This window comes from Scyliorhinus torazame, chromosome 8, assembly GCF_047496885.1.
Source record: "Scyliorhinus torazame isolate Kashiwa2021f chromosome 8, sScyTor2.1, whole genome shotgun sequence".
NCBI lineage: Eukaryota > Metazoa > Chordata > Chondrichthyes > Carcharhiniformes > Scyliorhinidae > Scyliorhinus > Scyliorhinus torazame.
In genome coordinates this window covers 26,985,478-27,010,081 of record NC_092714.1, presented here as the reverse complement: position 1 = coordinate 27,010,081, position 24,604 = coordinate 26,985,478, and the positions used below count along the sequence as shown (strand labels likewise).

The 24,604-nt window shown below is 50.1% G+C and overlaps 1 protein-coding gene across 2 annotated transcripts in view; it reads right to left on the bottom strand.

The window, feature by feature from the left end:
• The window catches only part of LOC140427700 (cell adhesion molecule DSCAM), an 854,163-nt gene that overhangs the window by 330,536 nt on the left and 499,023 nt on the right, over nucleotides 1-24,604 (bottom strand). The window contains exons 7-9 of one of the 2 annotated variants that reach the window (XM_072513215.1): nucleotides 10,343-10,639; nucleotides 8,196-8,471; nucleotides 394-672 (exon numbers count right to left, since the gene is read on the bottom strand). In XM_072513215.1, coding sequence (XP_072369316.1) covers nucleotides 394-672; nucleotides 8,196-8,471; nucleotides 10,343-10,639 — 852 coding nt within the window. The remainder of the gene's footprint in view (nucleotides 1-393; nucleotides 673-8,195; nucleotides 8,472-10,342; nucleotides 10,640-24,604) is intronic. The other variant, XM_072513216.1, reaches the window with a different exon arrangement.

Sequence of the window (24,604 nt, the reverse complement as noted above, 5' to 3'; positions counted from 1 at the left end):
TTTGAGCCCTGTTTGCCTTCAGTCCCAACCTTGATGGGGCCCAGAGATCCTGCCCATTGTGCCCAATTCTGGGCACCACACTTGCGGAAGGATGTGAAGGCTTTGGAGAGGGTGCAGAAAAGATTCACAAGAATGGTTCCAGGAATGAGGGTCTTCAGTTATGTGACAGATCGGAGAAGCTGGGGGTTATATCCGTGTTCCATAAATTTAATCCCATCTTTGCACAAGGCTGGAGCAGGCTTGTTGGGGATAATCTCACAACACTTGTCCTTTAGCAAACCCTGCAGTTAGATTGCCAACACAATCATCCTGCTCCTCAGGATAACAGCACGGTTACTGTCAGCGACCCCCAGTTGGCACCCCCTGAGGCAGAGTTTAAGTATTGCACATTACCTCTGACAATCAATTGGCTCTGGTGCTCCACTGCTGCTGCGTCATTGCTGGCGATACATGTATAGTTCCCATTGTGCATCAGCGAGAGGTTGGAAATCCTCAGGGAGCTGGTGAAGTCGATTTTGTCAATGGTCACACCCAGGCTCACAGGAATTGAACGGCCATCCTTCTGCCAAGTTATTCTGATAGGCAGGTCGCCAGAGATGACCACGCAGGGGATAAACACTCTCTGTCCGATGGAGAATCTTGGGAATTCAAATGGCTGAATAAAAGGCGGGACTGACAGAGAGAAATTAGTTAATGCATTGCCCAAGTAAATGTGCCCAAGAATACCAAGCTTGCTTTCTGAAGGCAGCTACGTATCCTCAAATTCAACGGAACAGCCAATGGGATTACGTGAGCAATCCAAAGGCACACAAAACTTGCTTCGCAACTACTGACTGCAGAGTAATAGGACCCTGGTTTGTCCTTGAATGTGTCGTGTTCCCAAAGAAGTCCGGGATATTAGTGAGGAGGCAACCATCAATATCAGGGATAAAATGCACACCTCCAACTTCAAAAGAAACATGGCGGGGACCACTTTTTGTACTTTTGGTGAAGTTATAGTGTCAATGCTGGAGCAACTTTGGAGGAATTTGTGGCCCCCGTGTTCTGGATTGTATCCGAACTATGGTCCACGTGAGGCAGTAGGATGCTCTGCTAGATAGGTTTTTTTTTTAGAATATGATGGGTGAATGGGAATGGTTGAAGTTAGGATATCGGCAGCAGACATTTGGGTGAGTTCGTATATATAGTGTGAAAGATGGGAGGCCGCTCGATCAAGAGTGTCTTGGAATAGTCAGGGCTCAAGGTAGCAAAGGTGTAAATGAGGGTTTGAACAGCAGTTGAGTTGAGGAAGGGGCAGAGTCAGTGTGGTTATGGAGGTGGAAGTAACCAGTCTTAATGAGAATACCAGTATACTCTCAGAAGCAGATCTCCAGGTCAAAAACAACAGCAAGATTGCAAACAATCACCAGAGAAATTCCATGCCTAAACTGACCATTTCAAAAGCATTCTGATCATGATTTTATGCTAATCCCTTGTCTGAAGAACCTGGCACTCAAAGACTTCAACACTTCCTTATGGACTTAAACCCTGGTATGATGCTTAAATGGGAGAAGCTGGAATGATCAGAGAAACAGTCAATTCAGCACTCCCTCAGTGCTACACAGGAGGGTCAGCTGAGATTTTTATCATTCTGACACAGACGTAACAGCACTACAACTAAAGTCGAGCTGACATTATTGAACGGTGACCTTGCTTTGAATTTATCCAGAATCTCAACAGCTTCTATTCCAAACAGGGTTTAATTATTTTGATTTGCCTCTGCATATAGCAAATACTTAGCTAGCTCGCTTAAAAAGAGTTTGTGAAAGTCTTTCGTAGGGTGCTGATTCAAATAGGCAGAACACTCCAAAAGAAAACTGCTTCCAATAAGGAAATCTTGCTCTTAATTTACAACTTCGCACCTTTTTTCAGTGTTTATAATCTTTAGATGATTGTGAGAACCCCATAATAGGTTTAGTACTTTGCTTGCAAACATGGGCCAGTCGTGTTTGCAGTGGTGGAGGGCTGTGGAGCAGGGAGGGAGAGAGAGGATGTAAAATATGGGCCGGAATTTTCCGGCCGTGCGCTGGCGGCGTGATTCTCTGGTCCCACTGGCAGCGCGGACCCCGCCTGTGGGTTTCCGGGCCGCGTGGGGTGGCTTCAATGGGAAATCCCATTGACAGCGGCTGCAATAGCAATTCCCGCCACCAGTAAATGGCGTGCTGCCTCCTGCCGCTGAGAAACAGGCGGCTGGGAGATCGGAGAATCCCGCCTATGATATATGACCAGCTGAAGGTCTACCCGCCCACCCATGGCCTGGCCCCCATTTTACAGCATGCGGGCGGCCAAATCAGCAGCCTGCTCACCAGTTTGAAAAAATAATTAATGGACTACTGAACTTGTTAACAAAGCAGTTGACCTGAATATTACGCTGCCCACACCATAAAGCAGTTGGCATGGGTGGGCAGGTGAGTGCAGAAGGCCACTTTTTAAACAATATTGGTGAAAACGCAGGACGGTATGTTCAGGGGGTGCCCTTTGTGAATTGGGGGCATTTCCTCCCCCAAGATGTCACCACCTTTTTGTGCCTCCTCGTCTGGCCTCCAACCCATCCCCACATCACCCCCCCCTCCTTCTCCCAAGACTCCCCAAACCATCCCCGTCGAAAATCCATGACCTAATTCTCTCTGGTGGCCATGTCCTCTACATCCCGGGACCCCCTTGTAGTTCAAGCGGTATCCACTACTTTCCTCTGGCGCTGCTGGGACTGCAAGAGCTGAAATCGGATTGGCTGACAGCCCTCGAGGGCGAAACCCCCTCCCACTGAGGGGCTGAAGTCCTTGTTTAGTTCACTCGGAGCGGGTTATGGAGGGGCGGCCTTGTTTAAAGTCGGTTGCTTTGGAATAGGCTTTTTTCCCAGAGAGGCGAACAGTAAGCACCCCCATGACCCCAAAACGATATCCACGCCATGTGTTCAGTCCAATTTCAAACGACTTTAAACCTCCTTTATCCATGATAACGAAAGTGCATTTCTACACACAAGAAGAAACAGACTAGAGCAACAAAAACACCTGGCATTCTGAATCATGAGTAAAGTTTAAGGAAGCTGGGCTTATTTTCTGTGGAAAGGAGATTTTGAAGTGAAATGTTCTAGATTATTAACCGAATTAACAGAAGAGAGCTAAGCAATTGCACTCTGTAGTGGTGGGTTCAAAAATAGCATGTGCTTGTTAAAAATGTGGACATTGATGATTAATTAAAGTGGTGCTGGTGTATTGTAGATCACTCAGGGAGTCAGAGTTGCTGAGGAAACACGCACATTTGTATCTTTTAGCCTGGAGCTATGAATAGCAATATTGGAGAATCCAATATGTTTTTCCAATCACACGCTGACCCAGGGGCGAAATTCTCCGGAAACGGCGCGATGTCCGCCGACTGGCGCCCAAAACAGCGCAAATCAGACGGGCATCGCGCCTCCCCAAAGGTGCGGAATGCTCCGCATCTTTGGGGGCCGATCCCCAACATTGAGGGGCTAGGTCGGCGGCGGACGAATTTCCGCCCCGCCAGCTGGCGGAAAAGGCCTTTGGTGCCCCGCCAGCTGGCGCGGAAATGACATCTCCGGGCGGCGCATGCGCGGGAACATCAGCGGCCGCTGACAGCATTCCCACGCATGCACAGTGGAGGGAGTCTCTTCCGCCTCCGCCATGGTGGAGACCGTGGCGGAGGTGGAAGGGAAAGAGTGCCCCCACGGCACAGGCCCGCCCGTGGATCGGTGGGCCCCGATCGCAGGCCAGGCCACCGTGAGGGCACCCCCCGGGGCCAGATCGCCCCGCGCCCTCCCCCAGGACCCCGGAGCCCGCCCGCGCCGCCTTCTCCCGCCGGTAAGGTAGGTGGTTTAATATACGCCGGCGGGACAGGCATTTTAGCGGAGAGACTGCGACCCATCCGGGCCGGAGAATCGAGCGGGGGGGCCCGCCAACCGGCGCGGCGCGATTCCCGCCCCCGCCGAATATCCGGTGCCGGAGACTTCGGCAACCGGCGGGGGCGGGATTCACGCCGGCCCCCGGCAATTCTCCGATCCGGCGGGGGGGGTCGGAGAATTTTGCCCCAGGACTCTATCCCACTCTTACCATCTGGGGTGTGTTGGAAAGATTTGCAGGTGATAACAACCCCGTGTTATGAATGCACCTTCCTTGGCTATCAAGTCCTGGGGTGGGACTCAAACCTGGACCTTCTGGCCCAGAGTCAGGGACACTACCAACTGCGCCACAATAAAAGAAGGGATACGTTCAAGATACTATTCACTGTGGTAAGATGCCAGTAGGTGGGTGTGGTAGCAAGACCCCTTTAAGGGGGCGGGCTCCATGGACCACATGACCAGTTTGGGGCCAATCACACGAGAGACCCTGGGCGCGATTCTCCACTCCCACGCCGGTTGGGAGAATCGCCTGGGCTGCCAAAATTTCCGGGGACGCCGGTCCTACACCCTCCCGCGATTCTCCCAAGCGGCGGGAACGGCCCGGTCGAGTTTCGCGGGCCGCAGGCCGGAGAATCGCCGGAGACACCCAAAATGGCGATTCTCCGGCACCCCCGCTATTCTGAGGCCCGGATGGGCCGAGCGGCCAGGCCAAAACGGCGGGTTCCCCCCCGGCGTCGTCCACACCTGGTCGCTGCAGTCGTGGGCGTTGCGTGAACACTGGGGGGGCGGCCTGTGGGGGGACGAGGGGGGGGATCCTGCACCGGGGGTACCTCAAATGTGGGGTGGCCCGCGATCGGTACGCACCGATCGTCGGGCCCTCCTCTCTGAAGGAGGACCTCCTTCCTTCCGCGGCCCCACAAGATCCGTCCACCATCTTCTTGCGGGGCGGACTTAGAGAGGACGGCAACCACGCATGCACGGGTTGGCGCCGGCCAACCCGCGCATGCGCGGATGATGTCCGTTATGCGGCGCCGGCCGCGTCATCTATGCGGCGCCGCTTTTACACGGGAGACAAGGCCTGGCGCGGGTAGATGACGCGGCCCCGATACTGGCCCATTGTCAGGGCCTGAATCGGTCGGGACCGGGGCCGTTCCGCGCCGTCGTGAACCTCGACGGCGTTCACGACGGCGTGGCCACTTTGGCGTGGGAGTGGAGAATCCCGCCCCCTGTTCTTTCGAAGGATAAACGAATGATACAGGCTGACTGGTGATATGAGAAGCCTGAACAGCTGGGGCCCTACTTCACTTGTCAAGACGAGTTGAGATGTGACGGCGCCGCGATTCTGTGGGGATCACGGGTGGTCGTCCCACCTCAGGTCAGGGGCCTCTCCTTCGAGAGTTACACAACGCCCACCCGGAGCAGACAAAGCTGAAGATATTTCCGCGAAGCTATGTCTGGTGGTCAGGCATCGACAAAGACATTGAAGAACTAGTACAACCGTGCCACCCTGGCCAAATGCAGCAATCTTTATCGCCTTCCACCACCCTACATTCTTGGGAAATGCTTGGATGCCCGTGGACCAGGGTCCACGTTGATATGCAGGCCCGTTTGTGGGCAAGATGCTTTTGGTTCTGGTGGAGGCCCAGTAGAAGTGGTTATCGGTTCAAGAGATGGGGATCATTACCTTGGCAGATGCCTTGCGCAGAGTGGTTGCCATTAATGGGCTTCCCAAGTCAATTGTTTTGGACAATGGCATCCCCTTCACCGGCGATGATTTCCAGGTTTTTGTGCGACCAAATGGCATATGACACACGAGGACAGTCCCCTACCACCTAGTGTCGAGGGCCGACCAAACTTTCAAGAATTCCAAGAAAAAGCAATTAGCCAGAGGTTGGCTAATTTTCTTTGTACAACTCAACCCCTCATTCAACCACAGGGTTGAGCTGCTCAACGGTTGTTGGTTGAGAACCCAACTGGATCTTGTGTTTCCAAATTTGTCACAGAATCTGGAGGCATGCCAGTCTCCCAGAAGAATCAGCAGTTAGAGCAGAGAGGCAATAGGTTATTCCGGATGAGAGACCAGATTTTCGTCCAAAATGTCGCTTATGGATCGCCTTGGTTAGAAGGATGGGTTGTGGCCACGGAGGTCGGGGAGGGCCCGGAGGTCTCTGGACTTTTTGATGGCTTCTCTTTTCCCTGTTGTCTCTGTCAACATTTTGTGTATAAGTTTGTAAACTTCTACATATAGCTTTGGAGTAGTTGTAATAAGGGACTTAAGGGGAGAGGGATGTGGTATCCTGGCCTCTTTAAGTGGGCAGGCTCCACAGACCACCATGTGACCAGCTCGGGGCCAATCATGCAGGAGTGCTCGAACCCCGGCCAATGAAGACTTTGCGCAGGGCCTTGGGAACAGGACCCAGGGCAGTGTGGATCAGGGAACTGATGTGTTACGGCCTGTTGCATAGTATTCTGTGTCTGTTGCTTAATTGTCTTTGTCTTTCAGCAATAAATCCCTTTCTTAATTACTGGAAGCCTCCAGTGTATGTCTCAAGCCACCGCAGATGGTTTGATCTCTCAAAATTAAGAGCTTATCGAACTGATCGGTCTTTTTCCACTTCCGAATGACCTGAAGTCAGGTTAGACCGCTGAATCATAAAAAGGGTCAATTAATGAAGTTGAGGTGAATCATGTTATTTGCTTCTTCCCAAAATACAAATTATTGAGAAAAAAAAGTCTTGCCAACATTCAAAACAATTAACATCTAAAAATCTGTCACCGTATTAAATATGAGTAACTTTAAAGCTTCAGAAATATCTGACATGAAAAAAAGAAAATGCTGTAAATGCTCAGCAGGTCAGGCAGCAACGGTGAAGAGACAAAATGGTGTCAGCAAGTCTCTCCATTGATACCCCTGACCTGCAGAGTATTTTGAGCATTTTCTGTTTCCAATTCAGATTCTGAGCATCCACTGTGTTTTGCTTCCTACTGGATATCGGTCCATTCTTCCGATGAGCTGCCAGCCCAGATAAAGAGTCGGCCATTTTTGTTTAGTGGAGGCAAAAGATGATTCGACTGAATTTGAAATGAATGTGCTGCATTCTGCTCTCTCTCTCACGATTTGCAGAATAAATACACCGCTTTTTTTGAATTTGCTGAGTTGAGCAGTTAAGAGGATTGCTGGGCTCAGCTCCAAGAGCGATGAAAATTGCAGAACCTACTTATTGCAGAGCTCAAATAAATGATCTTGTGACAGTCGCATAAGGAAGTCAACGGGGAGTGGCGGCCGTTTTGTCGTGACCATCTGGTAGTAACCACCACATGAAGAAGAGATTTATTTTTAATTCGGAAACCGAGGTGAGGAGAGCAAGTCCATTTGTGCAGGGGGAAAAAAAAATCAGGATTGAAGAAATGAAACCTGAGCTAAACCCAGAAAGATCGAGTAATTGTCAGCAACAATTCTAATTTAAAAGTCTGAAGAAAAGACAGGTTGGAGGAGGTTAGGAAATCTGCAGTTTTCAGGTTCGGCTAAGGATTAAACAGCGAAGAAGCCCGTGTTGTTAATTCTTGCTTTCGATTTTCTGAGGGTGCAGGGACGAGGAAAAGCCTGTCACATATTAGATCTGGAGCTCAGTCGACTGAAAAGGGGAGAATTGAAGGAAGCACTGGCCAAAAGGAATACTGACAGAGAAAGACAGGTTAAGAGGATTGGTTAATCAAAAGGATAGGCTTGTTAGAGTTACTGTCATTGAATTGTCCTCGAAATATATGTTTTCATAAAATAGAAAGGATATATAGTCAGAACAAGTGATAAAATTAAATGTTAAGATTATAAGGAGTAGACAGCTATGATGGAACAATTCGTTGAGGAGTTAAACCTCATCTTGTTCCTAATTCGCTCCCAGTGGGAGATTTCCAAATGTTTCTCGATATTGTGTCAACAAGTACAATAAGGTATTAGGTATTCCATTATGTGCTGGATGGTTGCATTGCTCTGGTGTGCTGTACTCACATATGCAAAATTCCTCAATCTGCCTTCCATTGGCTACCAAAGGCTCCCCAATTCCCTCTGTACTGGACCTCCGCCAAACTCATACCTCCAGACTGAACACAGCCTCTGTCAACAGCAAAGGTGACTTGCTTGCCCTGCAGTCAGGCATGTTTCACACTGCCCCTTGTCCCAGTTACTTTACTGTTTTGCTGCCCAACACTCGGCCCACCTCAGCTGCTTGATGCAACCTGGAGCTTAGCACAGGTCTCTCATTGTACGGTGTGTTTCCCCCTGCGAGCCTGTCCTTACCTTTGACAGCTACATAAACGCTCTGACTGGTGGATAGCTGAGGCTGGACAAGCACATTGCAGATGTACTCTCCCTCATCCACATCTTTCTGTACATCAGAGAGCTTCAAGGTCCCATTGTTTCCGTATGCCACCTGGCGATGGTTGAAGGGCAGGAGGTTGGAGTTCTTGTACCACTTGATGGAATAGTATGGGTAGCCAATCACCCGGCAATGAATGTAGGTGTCACGACCTGCGATAGCCGTGATATTTTTCATTGACCGTATACTGGCAGGTCCTGCCGGAAAAACAAGAAAACAAAAAAAAATAGGAACAATGGAAACTGTAAAAGAGAGAACAAATTGTTTTTCTTGTAAAAGAAATGTAATTGTAAAAACACTGGTAAAAAAAAACATCTGATAGCTCACGCTAATTCAATTATGACATAAAGTTCAGAGAAAGAGTGACAAGCCTAATCTTCCTGAACATGATAAAGGTAAATTTCCCATATTTTTATTGTAAAAGAAACTGCTGTCAGAAAGCAGGGGACCCAAACGCACATTTACTTTAATAAGACTAACTCCCTTAATCTGATGTCATTTTGTTATACCTCCATTTCCACCACTGCAATGCTCTCGATTGCTTGATGGCCAGAGCTTTTGATTATCGAGAACAATCAGCCAAGGGGGACAATTGAGATTGCGGTTGGCTACGCTACCGTCAAACTTGAGCAGAGAGGCAAATAGATCCCAGGTATCTCTCAATACCTGTTGACCGTGCTTGACCGGAGCTGGAGTTGGCTTCTATCTCTTTTCCTCCCCAACAATTCAGCATGTCTTTGGCCAGGAACTACATGCGACAATGGACATAAAACATCACTTTATCACCCTCAAAGGCATGATTCAATATTATATGTGGTTGACTCTTAGCTGCCCACTGAATGGCCTTAAGTCACTCATTTGAATGGAAATTAGGGATGAGCAACAAATGCTGGTCTTGCCAGTGATGTCCACATCCCGTGTAGCAATAAAATAAAATAAAATCAGTCCACTGCCTACCCAGGTCTCTTTGATGGCCGCCATCAATATTGGCAGCCATCTTTGTTGACAGCCATCTTTGTTGACAGCCATCTTTGTGAACAGCCATCTTTGTTGGCAGCCATCTTTGTGAACAGCCATCTTTGTTGGCCGCCATCTTTGTTGACCGCCATCTTTGTTGGCAGCCACCATTTATGACAAACACAAATCATAGTAATTCCAAAATGGATTTAGATCCCAGTTATTTCAGTTTCACCCCAGGGAGACTCGTGTGATTTTTTTTGGCAAGGATCATTCTTGCTACAGAAATCGTGGAGCAAATTCACCTTTAAAGTCCTGCTCAGGAAGTCGCTGAAGAATGGCTTCACTATCATGCGACAGCGGCCCTATTTACATGAATAAGCTGGAGAATTCCCTGTGTTGCTGCCTGAATTGTCCCTGGCGTAGGTAATTTTAGGGCAGCATTCGCGGAAGCAAATTGCTCAAAATTACAAGACAGGAGTTGGTGCCATTATGGCGCTACGAGATGACAGAAATTAATCTGATTCAAAAATAATAATAATGAGAAAGAACAATAGGAGGCTTATAAGAAATGGCACTGATTCACATACGGTCGATTAATGAGTTGCCCACATGGAATTATTTGGCTTGAAGAGTCAAGTAAAGTCATGAGATCCAGGTGCAATACTGGTGTTACTTCAGGATGGTCCAACGCACCAACATAAGTTGACTTGGCTTGACTGAAAATAGTTCGACTAGGGAAATAAAAGAACAACGGGGACAGATGAGGAGCCAGGCACCAAGGGGATCCTTGGAAACAAATACTGGACGGATTATTTGGCACACAGTGTCGTCACATGAATAGGGCCTTTGAGAAGCATGAGCTCGCATGGTGATGGAAAATCATTCCTGTGAAGGCCTGAAAATAAAGGAAATCAGAATAGCCAGGGCAACAGGAGAGGGGGTGAGGAGACAAAAGAAAGAATGGAAACAGTGAGAAAGGCAATTATCTGCAAAATAAACAACGAGAGAAGGACCATTTCAAAATTCAAAAACAGAACGTAAGAATGCATGGATTTTACAATCCTAATGAAATGAACTATGTGTTCTGAGGAGCTAATTTGACAAGCACCTCTTACGTTTATTCGAGCCTGATACATGGCGACTCCGGCAGAGTTATTGGCCACACACCGATAGACTCCCCCGTCCCGGACCTGAGTGTTGGTGACATTTAGGTGGCTGACCACGTTGCCCTCGGTCGTGATGTACTGGCTGAAGCGATGACTCCCGTCTCTTGAGATCGAGTCGTCGTCCAGCGTCCACGTGACGGTTGGCGAGGGGGTTCCTTTGACGCTGCACATGAGTGAAATGGGCTCGTTGGGACTGACAACCTTCTCGCTGAAAGACGAGATCACTTTGGGCGTTCCGTCTGTAAGCAGAATGGATGCAAAATGTCAGCCCCTTGAGACTACTCCGAAGGATTCTGTGCGTTTGTATTCTAACAGCACAGTCATCTTGGTGCAATTACTGACTGAAGAGGAACCTTGGCCGTATTGGCCATGGTGAGGTTCACACATCCCTATTTTGAACACATTTTATTTTGTTCTTGAGGTCTCTCCTGTATTTTTCTTGAAACCATTCTCCGTTGGGGAATGGCTTCTCCAACAACAATCGCTATTATGTGTAAGCAGAGACATTAAACGTTGTCTGTCCTTTGAACTGTGAAGCGCATCATAGCTGAGCCCAATCCTTTCCTGCCCTGATGGTCACACGCCTTCCATCTCTGGGCTATACATAATACTCATGCATGGGAGCCGCAGAGAAATTCATCTCCTTACCCAGCGAGGAGCACTGAGGCACGGACGTTCGCTGAGGGGAGTTATTGAGCCTGCCAGTACCATATCCAACTGAATAAACATTGCTGAAGGTACAGTCAGTAACATAGGAAGAGAGCACTAAACCTGGCAATGTGGTGGAACTGAATCAATATCGGTATGAATTACATAGAATTAGGTACAATTTCCAGCACATGAAACAGGCAATTCAGCCCAACTCATCTATGCCAACGTTCGTGCTTCCCACAAGCTTTCTCCCAGCCACCTATATCTAAATCCACCAACATAACCATCTATTTCTTTCTCCTTCCTATCCTTTTCCAGCATGCCCTGAAAGACATCCAATGTTCTCCACCTCAACTGCTCCTAGTAGCAGCGAGTTCCAGATTCGGACCATTCTCTCCGTCCTGGTTGGGGAATCTAAACCACGAGGACACAATCTCAGGAAAAAGGGATAATCATCTAGGACTGGGATGGGGAGAAATTTCTTCACTCGAAGTGTTGTGAATCTTTGGAATCCTCCACCCCATGTGTTGTGGACTCTACACGGTTGAATAAACTTTAAGGATGGGATAGGCAGATTTTTGGTGTCTCAGGGAATCACAAGATGTGGGGCGGGATTCTCCGTTCTCCGATGCTGATTTCATAATCGGCGATCGGGCAGAGAATCCCTTTTGACGCCAAAACCGGGGGCGGCGCCTGTTTGACGTGGGTTTTGTATGCTCCTCCCCCTCTGAAACGGCATCATCGCGGCGCACGCCGTTGGGACGGCCTCGGCGCGTCACCTGAAGGCCCTCCCTGACGGCCGAGTTCACGACAGCGAGGTTCACTCATGGTCTCAGTCGCGCAGGAACCCGGCGTTGCAGCGGCGGACTGTGCTGCTGGCCGGGGGGGGGGGGGGGCTTCCGCGAGGGCTGGTGGGGGGGGGGGGGGTGGTGGCCGGGGGGGGGGGGGGGGAGAGGCGCTATCTGGCAGGTGGGGTCCGGGGACGACCGACGCCGTGCTTTACGGCCCGACCGCTGCAGGTCGTCACCCTGCGCATGCGCGGCCGCGGACCCAGCCATTCTCCAGCCATTTATCTTTCTTTTGTGGAGGCCGGGGGGTTTTACGTGGCGTGGCTGCTAACCCCCTCACCAGTCGCAGCATCGGTGAGGGGGTGCCGCCGATATTTTTCCCATGTAAAACGCCACAGATCCGCCACTTTTAGCCTCAGAATGAGAATCTGACCCATGGGGGGCAGGGTGAAGAAATGGAGTTGAAGTTGAATGGTATTGAATAATGGAGCATGGGTTATGTGGTCTCTACTCCCAGTTATTAAGTCCTAACATTCTCTGGGCAAAGAGATTCCTCCTGAATTGCCTATGCGATTTATTAGTTATTATCTTGTACTCATGACCTCTACCCCTTTGGACATTTTTCCACACCATCGCTGGCAAACCCCTTTCACAATCAAACATCACCTTCATCAGGGAATGCTTCAGTGAGCTCCAGCCTATTCAGATTTTCCTGACAGTTATTGTGCGCAATTCTCCGATTCTGGGCCAGATTTTCCGATCGTGAGGCAAAGTGCGGAGGATCTGTGACGTTTTATCGGCGGCGCCCCCTCTCCGATGCTGCGACCGGTGAGGGGCTCGCAGCCGTGCCACATAAAACCTCCGGCCTCCACGCAATGAACGGCTGGAGAATGGCCCATGGCCGTGCATGTGCACGGCGACGACCTGCAGCGAGCGGTTGCGCCGTAAAATATGGCGCTGGCCATGCGCGGGCCTGACCTGCCAGATACTGCCCCCTCCTGGCCACCCCTCATCCCGCCCCCATGCCCTGTTTCCCGGAATCGGAGGCGGCCCGCCATTGGCCGCTGGTGGGACATCGCGGTCCTGCCAAAGTCTGTGGAGTTTTGTATGGCTCGCCCGTACCGCCGCCAGGGAACCCGCTGGGAGGGGAGGAGGGGCTGGGTCGCTTCCGGTGGGACCGGAAGATCCTGCCAATGGGAAGAGCCGGAAAATCCCGCCCTTGGTCTTGTAAAAGGACACAGCCAACCAACACAGGATCCCGTCTGGGAGCAGGCACGGGGATGAACTGTCACATAGGCCAGCGGTGGGTGAGGCCTTCCATGTTACATCCCGTCCACATTCCCCTTCCATTGGCTGCAGTGGAAGGGAAAATTCAACCCCCCCCCCCTCCCCTTCAATTTAAATTTCTGTCACTCTCTGCCTCATTTCTCTTCACTAATCTGCTTATTGAAATAGTCCCTCGAGCGTTCCCATGAAAATCAGGAGATGCTGAATTTGGTCTATCAAATCTACTGTTAAATGGGCTCTAAGCATCTCTCCTCCATCAATTATTTTTCTCCCTTTCCATCTTAAAGATGCCGACTCCTTGCTGTGGTTTGACACACTGGTAGCAGTCACCCTCTGCAACTCACCTGATGGGCGGCACGGTAGCACAGTGGTTAGCACTGTTGCTTCACAGCGCCAGGAACCTGGGTTCGATTCCCGGCTTGGGTTACTGTCTGTGTGGAGTCTGCACGTTCTCCCCGTGTCTGCGTGGGTTTCCTCCGGGTGCTCCGGTTTCCTCCCGCAAGTCCCGAAAGACGTGCTGTTTGTTAATTTGGGAATTCTGAATTCTCCCTCCGTGTACATGACCAGGCGCCGGAATGTGGCGACTAACGGCCTTTCACAGTAACTTAATTGCAGTGTTAATATAAGCCTACTTGTGACACTAATAAAGATTATTATAGGCTGTTACTCAGCGGTAAGCCTGTGGTATAAGGTCGACAGTAAAGGTAAAGATGCCATCGTCTCAGATGACCATAGGCTACTTTCCCCTAAGAGGAGGAGAGCTGACTGGTGGTGATTTAACCTGAGGGTCAATTCACCTCAGGCAAGGGGCAGGGTTGAGAAGGCGGAGTCTTCATGGATAACCTCAGCCGGTAGGGGAATTGAATGCTGTTGGCCTCGCTCTGCATCACAAAATATCTGTCCAGCCAACTGAGCTGAACCGACCCTAACCAATAGACATCAGTAAGGGAATCAAGGGTTATGGGGATATGGCAGGAAAGTGGTTTGAGGATTGCATATCAGATCAGTCATTGAAGGGGGAGCAGACTCGATGGGCCAAATGGCCTACTTCTGCTCCTACGTATATGGTCTTATGGTCAGAGAAAAGGGTGGGGGAAAAGCTGAACCCGACGATACCTTTTCTGATGCCCACATACCCTAGCAGGATTGATTGGGTGGTCCAGAAGCACCATCCCCAGACAATTTCCTCCTCCCTGCCCTCTAATCCAGGGTTGCCAAGTTCCATTGCAGTACTCCCAGCAAAGAAGTTTCATTTTTTAAAATGTATTGTAACTTTTAAGAAGTTGTTCCCGTGAGCTTCTTTTCATTGTTCATGGTATGTGAATATCGGTGGAAAGGCCAGCAACGATGGTCCATCCCTGATTTCCATTCACCACCAGCTTCTTAATCAGCTGAAGTCCATGTGGTGTAGGTACACTCACCGTGCTATTGGGGAGGGAGTTCCAGGATTTTGACCCAGCGACAGTGAAGGAACTGCGATATATTTCCAAGTTAGGATGGTGTGTAGCTTGGTGGTGATCACGCGGCTGGTGGTTTTTCTGTGCATCTGCTGCCCTTGTCCTTCTAGGTAATAGAGTTTGCGGGTTTGGAAGGTGCTGTCGATGGAGCCTTGGTGAGTTACTGCAGTGCATCTTGTAGATGGTACACACAGCTGCCACTGCATCGGTGGTGGAGGAATTGAACATTTAAAGTAGTGTCATTAAAGTTGGATGCTTTATTCCAGATGATGTCAAGCTTCTTGAGCATTGTTCGAACTGCACTCATCCAGACGAATGGAGAATATTCCATCACACTCCTGACTTGAGCCTTGTGGATGGTGGGCAGGCATTGGGGGGGTCAGGAGGAGAGTTACTCATCGTAGAATTCCCAACATCTGACCTGCTCTTTTAGTCAGAATATTGTGCGCGATTTAATGGAAATGAAAGAGTCCCGTTTCGGACGCATTTAGCGGGGTGTTTCCCGTCACTAGCAGTTCCAAGAACGACCCTGTAATTAAATGGGTTTCTGCTTTATTTTTGGGCCTTGGCAAGGAACGCCCCTCCGCGGCTGCACTTAGGCTCATTTCCTGCACGGACGAGCTCAGCTTGGCAGTGCAGGAAGAGATCAGGGCAATGGTGCCCCGATCTCCGGAGCCCCCCCCCCCGTCAATGGCCTCCGGAACCCCCCAACAGCCAAATTTACCAATGTGGGGGTCCTCAAACCCTCTGCAACCCACCTCATAAGTAGAGGGCACCCCGGGGCCCGATCCCCGCACGGGCAAGATATCACCTGGGCTTCTTGGCACTGCCAGCCTGGCACCCTGGCAGTGAGCCTGCCAGCACTACCAGGTGGCACTCCCAGGATGCCAGGGTGGTGGTACCACAGTGCCTGGGTGGCATTGGTCACTCCCTGACCACCCAGAGGCCCCAAAACACATGGGAGACACCCCCATCCTCAAGTGCCGGAACGCCTGATCCACGTTTGTGAAAACTGGTGCTAAATGGTGCTCAGGGTCTCCGAGGCGAGGCTGTTAGGTCCTGCGCCTTGGGTAACTCCGGCGTGAACATATTTCGGTGAGCTTAACTGCACACTTAAATATGCGAATCTGGATTCCACCAATTGAGGCTTGTAGTGAGACTTACCGGCCTTGTCACATCCCGTGTCAGGTGCGACAAGGCCATTAGATCACGCCCATTGTCTTCTTAATTTAAAAAGATCAGAAACGATGGGATGGCAGCATGGGACTGTGCATCGGACTTGCAACAACCTCGACCTCAACGCTGAAGTAGTTTCAGGGTTTCACTGAGCTGTCTCATAAATACCAGTTTCAATGCTGTCACAGTGGGGAGGACATCCAGTTGTGACTGGGGTAGTTTAGGTGAAAGCAGGAAAGTGTTAGAGGGCAAGTCCTGAGAATCCCCTTTGCAGAGGACTCACTTTTAGTCCTCCTCCCTGCTGGTCAAGGTTGGGTGCCACTGGGAAACAACAGAGAGAGCACCTGGGTCTTTTTCCTTTCCAAGCACAGGCCGTGGGTGGATGGTGGTGGCTTCACCACAGTAGAGCTTTCTTTTCTATGATGGCAGACGCTGTTGTCTCATTGTGATGGGAGGCCTCAAGCTGTGGTGGGAAATTTACAGGGCAGAGTCTCTCCAAGTGGCGACCAGCAGTGCCCAGGTTAAATTATGGCCCATTCCAGGAGACCCTTGGAGAATCTAAGAGGGTTATCCATGGGGCGGGATTCTCCGACCCCCCCCCCGCCGGGTCGGAGAATCGCCGGGGGGGGGGGGGGGGGGGGGGGAGGGGGCGTGAATCCGGCCCCCGCCGGCCGCCGACTTTTCCGGCACCAAGAATTCGGCGGGGGTGGGGATCACGCCGCGCCGGTCGGCGGACCCCCCCCCCCCCCAGCGATTCTCCGGCCCACGATGGGCCGAAGTCCCGCTGCTGTCATGCCAGTCCCGCCGGCGTGAATTAAACCACCTCCCTTCCCGGCGGGACTGGCGGCGCGGGCGGGCTCCGGGGTCCTGGGGGGGGGGGGTGCGCGGGGCGATCTGGCCCCAGGGGGTGCCCCCAAGGTGGCCTAGCCCGCGATTGGGGCCCACCGATCCGCGGGTGGGCCTGTGCAGTGGGGGCATTTTTTTCCTTCTACTAGGCTTCGTGATGGCCGATGCGGAAATGAACGCCCCTGCGCATGTGCGAGGATGATGTCAGCAGTCGCCGACGCTCCCGCGCATATGTGGCCTTCCGTCGACCTGCGAGGTCCCTTCGGCCCTGGCTGGCGTGGCGCCAAAGGCCTTTCCCGCCAGCCGGCGGCGCGCCAACCACTCCAGCGCGGGGCTAGCCCCTCAAAATGAGGGCTTGGCCCCTAAAGGTGCGGCAAAATCCGCACCTTTGGGGCGGCCCGACGCCGGAGTGGTTCACGCCGCTGGGTAGGGGAGAATTCCGGCCAAAGAGGCATGCAAAATGAATACTCCTGAGTGCCATCTTCCTTCCACTTGACTCAATTCCCGAGTCAGACTTCTGGAGAAGCGGGGGGGTAATGCTGCTGCCTCTCCGATGGGGTAAATCGTGAGTCGACAGCACATTTTGCATCCCGCCTGATTTTTATTTCCATGACAGTCAATATTATCCTGATTGAGACTACAATATATTAAACATAAAGGTGAATAAAAATGTCAAAAACACACTGAATTGAAACAAAGAAGTACTGTAAGAATTCGCTGAACAAAATATCACTCAACCATTGGGGAAGCCGCCATTTTGGGAACAAAACACTTTTCATTGTACAAGATTTCAACTGTGGTGGAGGAATGTGGATCAATGTTTTTATGCATATCTTTAATATGCTGACAAACATAGTGCAGGTGTATATGGAATATTCACATATCAGGTTATATAATTGCTTGGGTTTTGCACATTTCCTGGACTAGTCCATTTTTGCACCCGGTGCACCAATGCAGGAAGATGCTCTGCACTGAGGGAGGCTACACTGCCTTCATAGAACCCATTGATTTTCACCCAGGCTCATTTATTAACTGATCACAGCAATTCAGTGATCGTTTTACGTAATTCCTCATCACTTGCAAATATAAATGGTTTTCCAAAAGTTGCAAACCTGTTGACACCTTGAGGACCAAGGGGTGAAATCATGCCAATCAAGTTGTAGGTGTGCAGCGTTAGGAATGGATCATGTTCCACTTTGGATTCAGAGTCTGCAGTCATGGTTCCCAGCTGATGCTGCATCACGAGGTGCCAGTTCTGTGCAGCGGGCTCATGCAGATTTGGGTGCCCAGAATTATTAAATGCCACACAGTGCGCAGGTACAAAAGGAAACCAGAAGGGTAATGGAAAGTTGGCTTTTATTTCAAGGAGACTGAAACATGATGCTTCAGTTACATAAAGCCTTAGACAGGCCTTGCCTGAAGTTCAGTTCGGGACACTGAACCGCAGGTAGGATATTTTCACCTGACACGAGATACAGTGCAAATTCGCCAAAAATAAGACCTGGGCTTAAAGGGCTAAGTTTTTATACTGATTCCTGGGATGGCAGGACTGACGTATGAGGAGAAAAAAATGAGTTGGTTCATAGAATCATAGAATTTACAGTGCAGAAGGAGGCCATTTGGCCCATCGAGTCTGCACCGGCCCTTGGAAAGAGCACCCTATTCCCGTAACCCCACCTAACCTTTCTTGGACACTAAGGGGCAATTTAGCATGTCCAATCCACCTAACCTGCACATCTTTGGACTGTGGGAGGAAACCGGTGCACCCGGAGGAAACCCACGTACACACAGGGAGGATGCACAGGCAGTGACCCAAGCCAGGAATCGAACCTGTGACCCTGAAGCTGTGAAGCAACTATGCTAACCACTGTTCTCCCATGCTGGTTAGGATTGTATTTGATGCGTTTAGAAGAATGAGGGTGGATATCATAGAAACATATAACATTCTAACAGGTCTAGACAGGGTCGATGCAGGAGGGATGTTCCCAATGGTGGGGTGGTCCAGAACCAGGGGTCACAGTCTGAGGATACAGGATGGATTTCTTGATTAATAAGGGGATCAGGGGTTATGGGGAGAAGGCAGGAGAATGGGGATGAGAAAAATATCAGCCATGATTGAATGGCGGAGCAGACTCGATGGGCCGACTGCCCTTCTCCTGCTCCTATTTTCTATGTTTCTAAGTTATGAGAACAGGTTGACCAATCTTTGGTACTCGCCTTCAGGTTAGAAAGTTGAGGGACGATCAAATCAGGTATTTAAAGTGATTGAAGATTTGATTAAGGTAGAGAAAACGATTTCCAATTGCTGGGGAAATCTTTGAATTAGAGCTAGGCCATTTTCAAGTAAAATCTAGAAGCAGATTTTCACACCAAAGGCTGGGTCAACAAACAATTTCAAGGCCGAGGTTATAAGATTTTTTGGGGGGTAAGCAGATCGAAAGATATGGAGCAAAAGTGGATAAATGGAGTTAAGCCATGGACCAGCCATCATCAAATTAAATATTGGAACAGCCCAAAGGTCTACTCCTTTCTCAAGTCTTCTAACTGTTCACCAAAGTTTACCTTTTAAGAGCGGCCTTTTCTAATGCAGTGCTTTATCTTGCTTGACTATAATGGACCAACTCTTCTGTCCCCCCTGCTCACCCCAGTAAATAGCATGCCAGTTGGGGGTGGGATGTAACAAATGTTTTATTCGTTCAGGGGATGTGGGAATTGCTGGGCCAGCATTTGTTGCCCATCCCTAATTGCCCTTGAAATGAGTGGCTTGCCAGACCATTTCAGAGTCAACCACTTTGCTGTGGGTCTGGAGTCACATATACGGTAAGGACGGCAGATTTTGTTCTCTAAAGGACATTAGTGAATGAGATTGGCTTTTATGACAATCGTTGCATGGCCGTCATTAGACTTTTTAATTCCAGATTTTTATTGATTCAAATTTCAACATCTGCTGTGGTGGGATTTGAATCTGGGTCCCAGAGCAGTACCCTGGATCTCTGGATTACTGGTCCAGTGACAATACCACAATGCCAGCGCCTCCCCATGTGTGAGATGGTAAGCCCACCAGCTGTCCCAAAAACACAATAAGTGGGCGTGTGCCAAAATCTCCGACTGCCCGCCATTTTGAAATAAAAAATTAAAACTCACTTGAGCTTGCTACCAAACCGATTGAACTGGATAGTACGCTGGTTGGTGTGAGAAGGTGAGTGGGGGCAGGTCTTTTTTTTTTCAGTCTACTGCTTACAAGGCAGGCAGGAAGAGGGGTACATACTTTGATGGGGGTGCCCTGTATGCATTGGGGGAAACACCAGAGATCATCCCCCCCCCCCCCCGCCCCATATTCCTCACACCTGTCCTCTAAAACCCAGCCTCCCACACCCTTCACCTCTCTGCCTGGTGTTACGTTCCGGAGCTTGGCCGGTCTGAATAAATGCACTAGAGAACATCAAGTTTGTGACTAGTTAGATGTTTATTGATAAACATGTTAAACAATAACGTGGGTTACTGAGAAAATTATCAAAATCAACCATTGCGAATTATCTAAGAGCCCATGCAACAATGCACTCTCCCCCACGCCGCTTTGCGCCATGAAATCTAGCTCATGACTCTAATTATAAGTCAGCCACAATAACTTTGAGCAGAAAGTCCGTTTCAATATGAGTACCAGGCGCTTAAAACAAATACAATAAATTATTAAGATAATGCTGTCACTCTGCCTGCAATATATCAGAGTGCAAGATGACTTTGGGAGGTATTGAGGGGCTCAGCACCATGTATATCTGTCTGTTAGTTAGTATAAAACATTGATACTTCACCTCACTGTTATTTTTCTTCTCACATTAATGCTGCCAGTTCTCAGAAGACAGGGAGCTGGAGGCTTTGTATATTGAATGAAAACTGACGCACAATAGATAAGTCAGCGAGCGTTCTCACTGTGCCCTGCCGCCCTTTTTATTTCTGTGATCGGCTTTCGCAGAGATGAAAGAAGACATTATTTTCATGTGAGACCTGTGTGTCTTTGAAATCTTTCCCACTGTCACTCTGTGATAAACCCCTTCCTTTACATCATTATAGATTATCAATAGGCCACATGAGACTTTCGCCACGGCAACCAGATGAGGCGAATACCCTTAGTATTCTTAAACTTGTTAGATGTGGGGCTGGGAGAGCTGGCAAAATGGCATGGGGAGAGGGGGAAGGCATCGGAAGGGTTACCCAAAGTTGTCCTGCCGCCATCCGCCATGTCACATTGCCAGCGACGGGAACCCTGGCAGCTCAGCTGCCCATTGAAGGGTTAATTGTGCCATTTCCAATTGAGCACTGTTTCCTCCACCTGTAGGCATTTTGCCTGCATTGGTGGAGTCCATCACTATGTTGGGAGACTTCTGGGTGAATATCGTGGCCTCCCAGTGGGCTCTTGGGAGAGGGGAGTCGTCCTGGTGGTGGCGGGGGAAGGGGGATCCGACTCCGGAGGGGGCCTCAAAGGTGGTAGGGCCTTCTTTATATGGGGAACAGAAGGATTAGGACATACCTTATTAAAGTTTAATATTCTGAGGGGTAGCTAGCACGGTAGCTCAAGTGGCTAGCACTGTGGCTTCACAGCGCCAGGGTCCCAGGTTCGATTCCCCACGGGGTCACTGTCAGTGCGGAGTCTGCACGTTCTCCCCGTGTCTGCGTGGGTTTCCTCCGGGTGCTCCGGTTTCCTCCCACAGTCCAAAGATGTACAGGTTAGGTGGATTGGCTATGATAAATTGCCCTTAGTGACCAAAAAGGTTAGGAGGGGTTATTGGGTTACGGGGACAGGGTAGAAGTGAGGGCCTAAGTGGGTCGGTGCAGACTCGAATGGCCGAATGGCCTCCTTCTGCACAGTATGTTCTATGTTTTCAATAACCAGAAAAATTATAATCAAGAGACACAACTCAGTCTCTGAGGGTACGAATCGGATTTACAATTTTCACAGTGGAGGAGGATAATACACCTGACATTCCAGGGAAATTGATAAAGAATCAAGGAATGGAAATCAATGAAGTTAAAGAAAATAAATAAAAAATAAAGGTACTAAAGACTAACATTGCCAGGACCTGATGATTTTCTCCCCTAGATTTGAAAGTAAAAGAAAATTGCAGATGCTTTAGCCATCGACTTCCAAGATTCTCTTGATTCAGGGATTATCTCATTTAGATTGAAAAATTGCAAATGTGGCTCCTTAAGAAAAGTGAGTGAGAGAAACCAGGAGAATACAGGCATGTTAGTCCAGCATCTGTTACAGGGAAGTTATTGGAGTCTATAATTCTTAGGTAATTCTTCAGGATCGTGGATGGCTTGCTTCCACTGCATTTTGATTGGTTCTCCAATTTGCGACCTGCAAACTTTGTCACACATTGGGTAGGTGGTGCTTAACGGGTTAGGTAGGTTGTTTGGAGGCTTGCAAATTCGCTCCGATGCCTAGACTTTGCCTCTGCACAGTCCTGCCAAAGTGTCTCGATGTGTTCGGCGCCTTCCATTTTGGTTGCCCACAAGCCAGGGTCTCTCATGGTTTGGCTGAGAGGCTTAACCTTTTGTATCAATTGTTTATGCTTTGCTTTAATTCCAATAATTTTAGGGAGGGGACTGATCTGCAGGTGATGGAAGTCATAACTGGCTGATTTAATTATTTCCAATTGCATCAACAGGGGAAAAATAAACTGAACTAGCAACATTTGTTAATCGAATTGGAACAGTTCAGGGGTGGGATTCTCCGATTCCACGCCGGATTGGAGAATCGCCGGGGGGGGGGCGGGAACCACGTGACGCTGCTCTGACACCAGGCCGCTGATTCTCCGGCGACTGGAGAATCGGCGACAATGGCGCCGGCAGGGTTGCCGCGGCGCCGGTCAGGGGCCGATTAAACCCGGCCCCCCAGCGATTCTCTGCGCTCGACGGGCCGAATGTCCGCCGAGTTCAGCCGAGTCCCGCCGGCATCGTTCGCTTGTGGTCCTACCCGGTGGGACCTCGGCGTTCTGGCTGTGGCGGCCGTCCTGGTGGGGGGGGGGGGGGGATCCGACTCCGGAGGGGGCCTCAACGGTGGTCAGGCCCGCGATTGGGGGCATCCGATCGGCGGGCGGGCTAATTCCGGGGGAGCCTATGTTCCTCCGTGCCAGGCCCCAAAGGGCTCCACCATGTTGCTCGGGGGCCGTTGAGGAGAAGGCAACCCACGCACATGCGCGGTCCCGCGCCACCCGTGCTGGCGCCCGTATTGGCAGCTGAGCTGCGTGAAGCGCTCCAGTGCCGTGCTGGTCCCTTGTGCGGCGCAGGATCACTGCTCCTAGCGGCCAGATGATGCCATCGTAAAACGCTCTGGCGTTTACGACGGCGTCAACACTCTGACGCTAAAATGGGGAACCCCCCCCCCCCCCCTGATTTCTGCTTTGGCTGCCATGAGCAAAATAGCTGTTGTTGGAGGGCTGGTTTAGCACACTGGGCTAAATCGCTGGCTTTTAAAGCAGACCAAGGCAGGCCAGCAGCACGGTTCGATTCCCGTACCAGCCTCCCCGAACAGGCACCGGAATGTGGCGACTAGGGGCTTTTCACAGTAACTTCATTGAAGCTTACTTGTGACAATAAGCGATTTTCATTTTTTTTTCATTTCGTATCGTCACACCCATATATTGTTTTATTCACCCTTGGGGAATAGTGGGAGAAGTGGTGGTAGGATCTCTGAGTTAATTATCAGCCCGTTGAACCACGTTGAACACTCTTTCTGTTGCCAACAGGTCCTGACATTGGACTCAAATCCAGAATTTCTGGTCCAATGGTAGGGGTGCTATCACTGTGCCACAAGGCCTCCTATAGGAAAATAGCACAAGACAGGAATACATCCTACTGGTGAATCACTGTGTTGCATTCTGCATTTTTTTTTAATAGAACATACAGTGCAGAAGGAGGCCATTCGGCCCATCGAGTCTGCACCGACCCACTCAAGCCCTCACTTCGACCCTAACCAGTAATCCAGTAACCCCTCCTAACCTTTTTTTGGTCACTAAGGGCAATTTATCATGGCCAATCCACCTAACCCGCACGTCTTTGGACTGTGGGAGGAAACCGGAGCACCCGGAGGAAACCCACGCAGACACGGGGAGAACGTGCAGACTCCGCACAGACAGTGACCCAGCAGGGAATCGAACCTGGGACCCTTGCGTTGTGAAGCCACAGTGCTAATCACTTGTGCTACCGTGCTTTGTCCAGCCAAATTCAGTACTTGGGTGAATCCTTGGGTGTCTGCACTAAACCTTTATAAATCATAAACAGCTGCAATAAAAGTGTGTTGCCCCATTCGGATCATTTTTACAAATGGAAGGTTGCCCTTTAAGACAGATGAGGGAGAATTATTTTCTCTGAGGGTCGTGCGTCTTTGGAACTCTCTTCCTCAAAAGACGATGGAGGCAGAGTCTTTCAGTGTTTTTAAGGCAGAGGTAGATAGATTCTTGATTAACAAGGGGGTGTAAGGTTGCCAGGGGAAGGTGGGAATGTGGAGATGTGGTTACAATCAGATCAGAGCTGATCTTCTTGAATGGCGGAGCTGGCTCGAAGGGCCGAGTGGCCTACTCCTGTGCCGTAATTCATATGATTTATGTTCCTTGCTTGGAGCTTAATGATCCATTGGGGAACCTTCCCACATGAGATGGATGACTCCACGGCAAGGGCCAGTGCTCCATGGCCACACCCTCCCTGCCACACAGAGTGCCAGTGCTTGGCTTCCAGGCCCCAGCCTGCCCAATCTTACTCAAAGGTCTTTGAGAACTTTGAGTGCCCCGCGCTCTCTGGAATCACAGAATAATACAGTGCAGAAGAGGCCCTTTGGCCTATTAGATCTGCACCCACGCTTGTATGACCCCTGACCTGCTCACCTAATCCCATTTGCCAAAACCTAACCCATAGCCTTGAATGTTATGACCTGCCACATACTCATCCAGGGACTTTTAAAAGGATGTGGAGCTGCCGTGCTCGCAGTGGCCATCCCCAG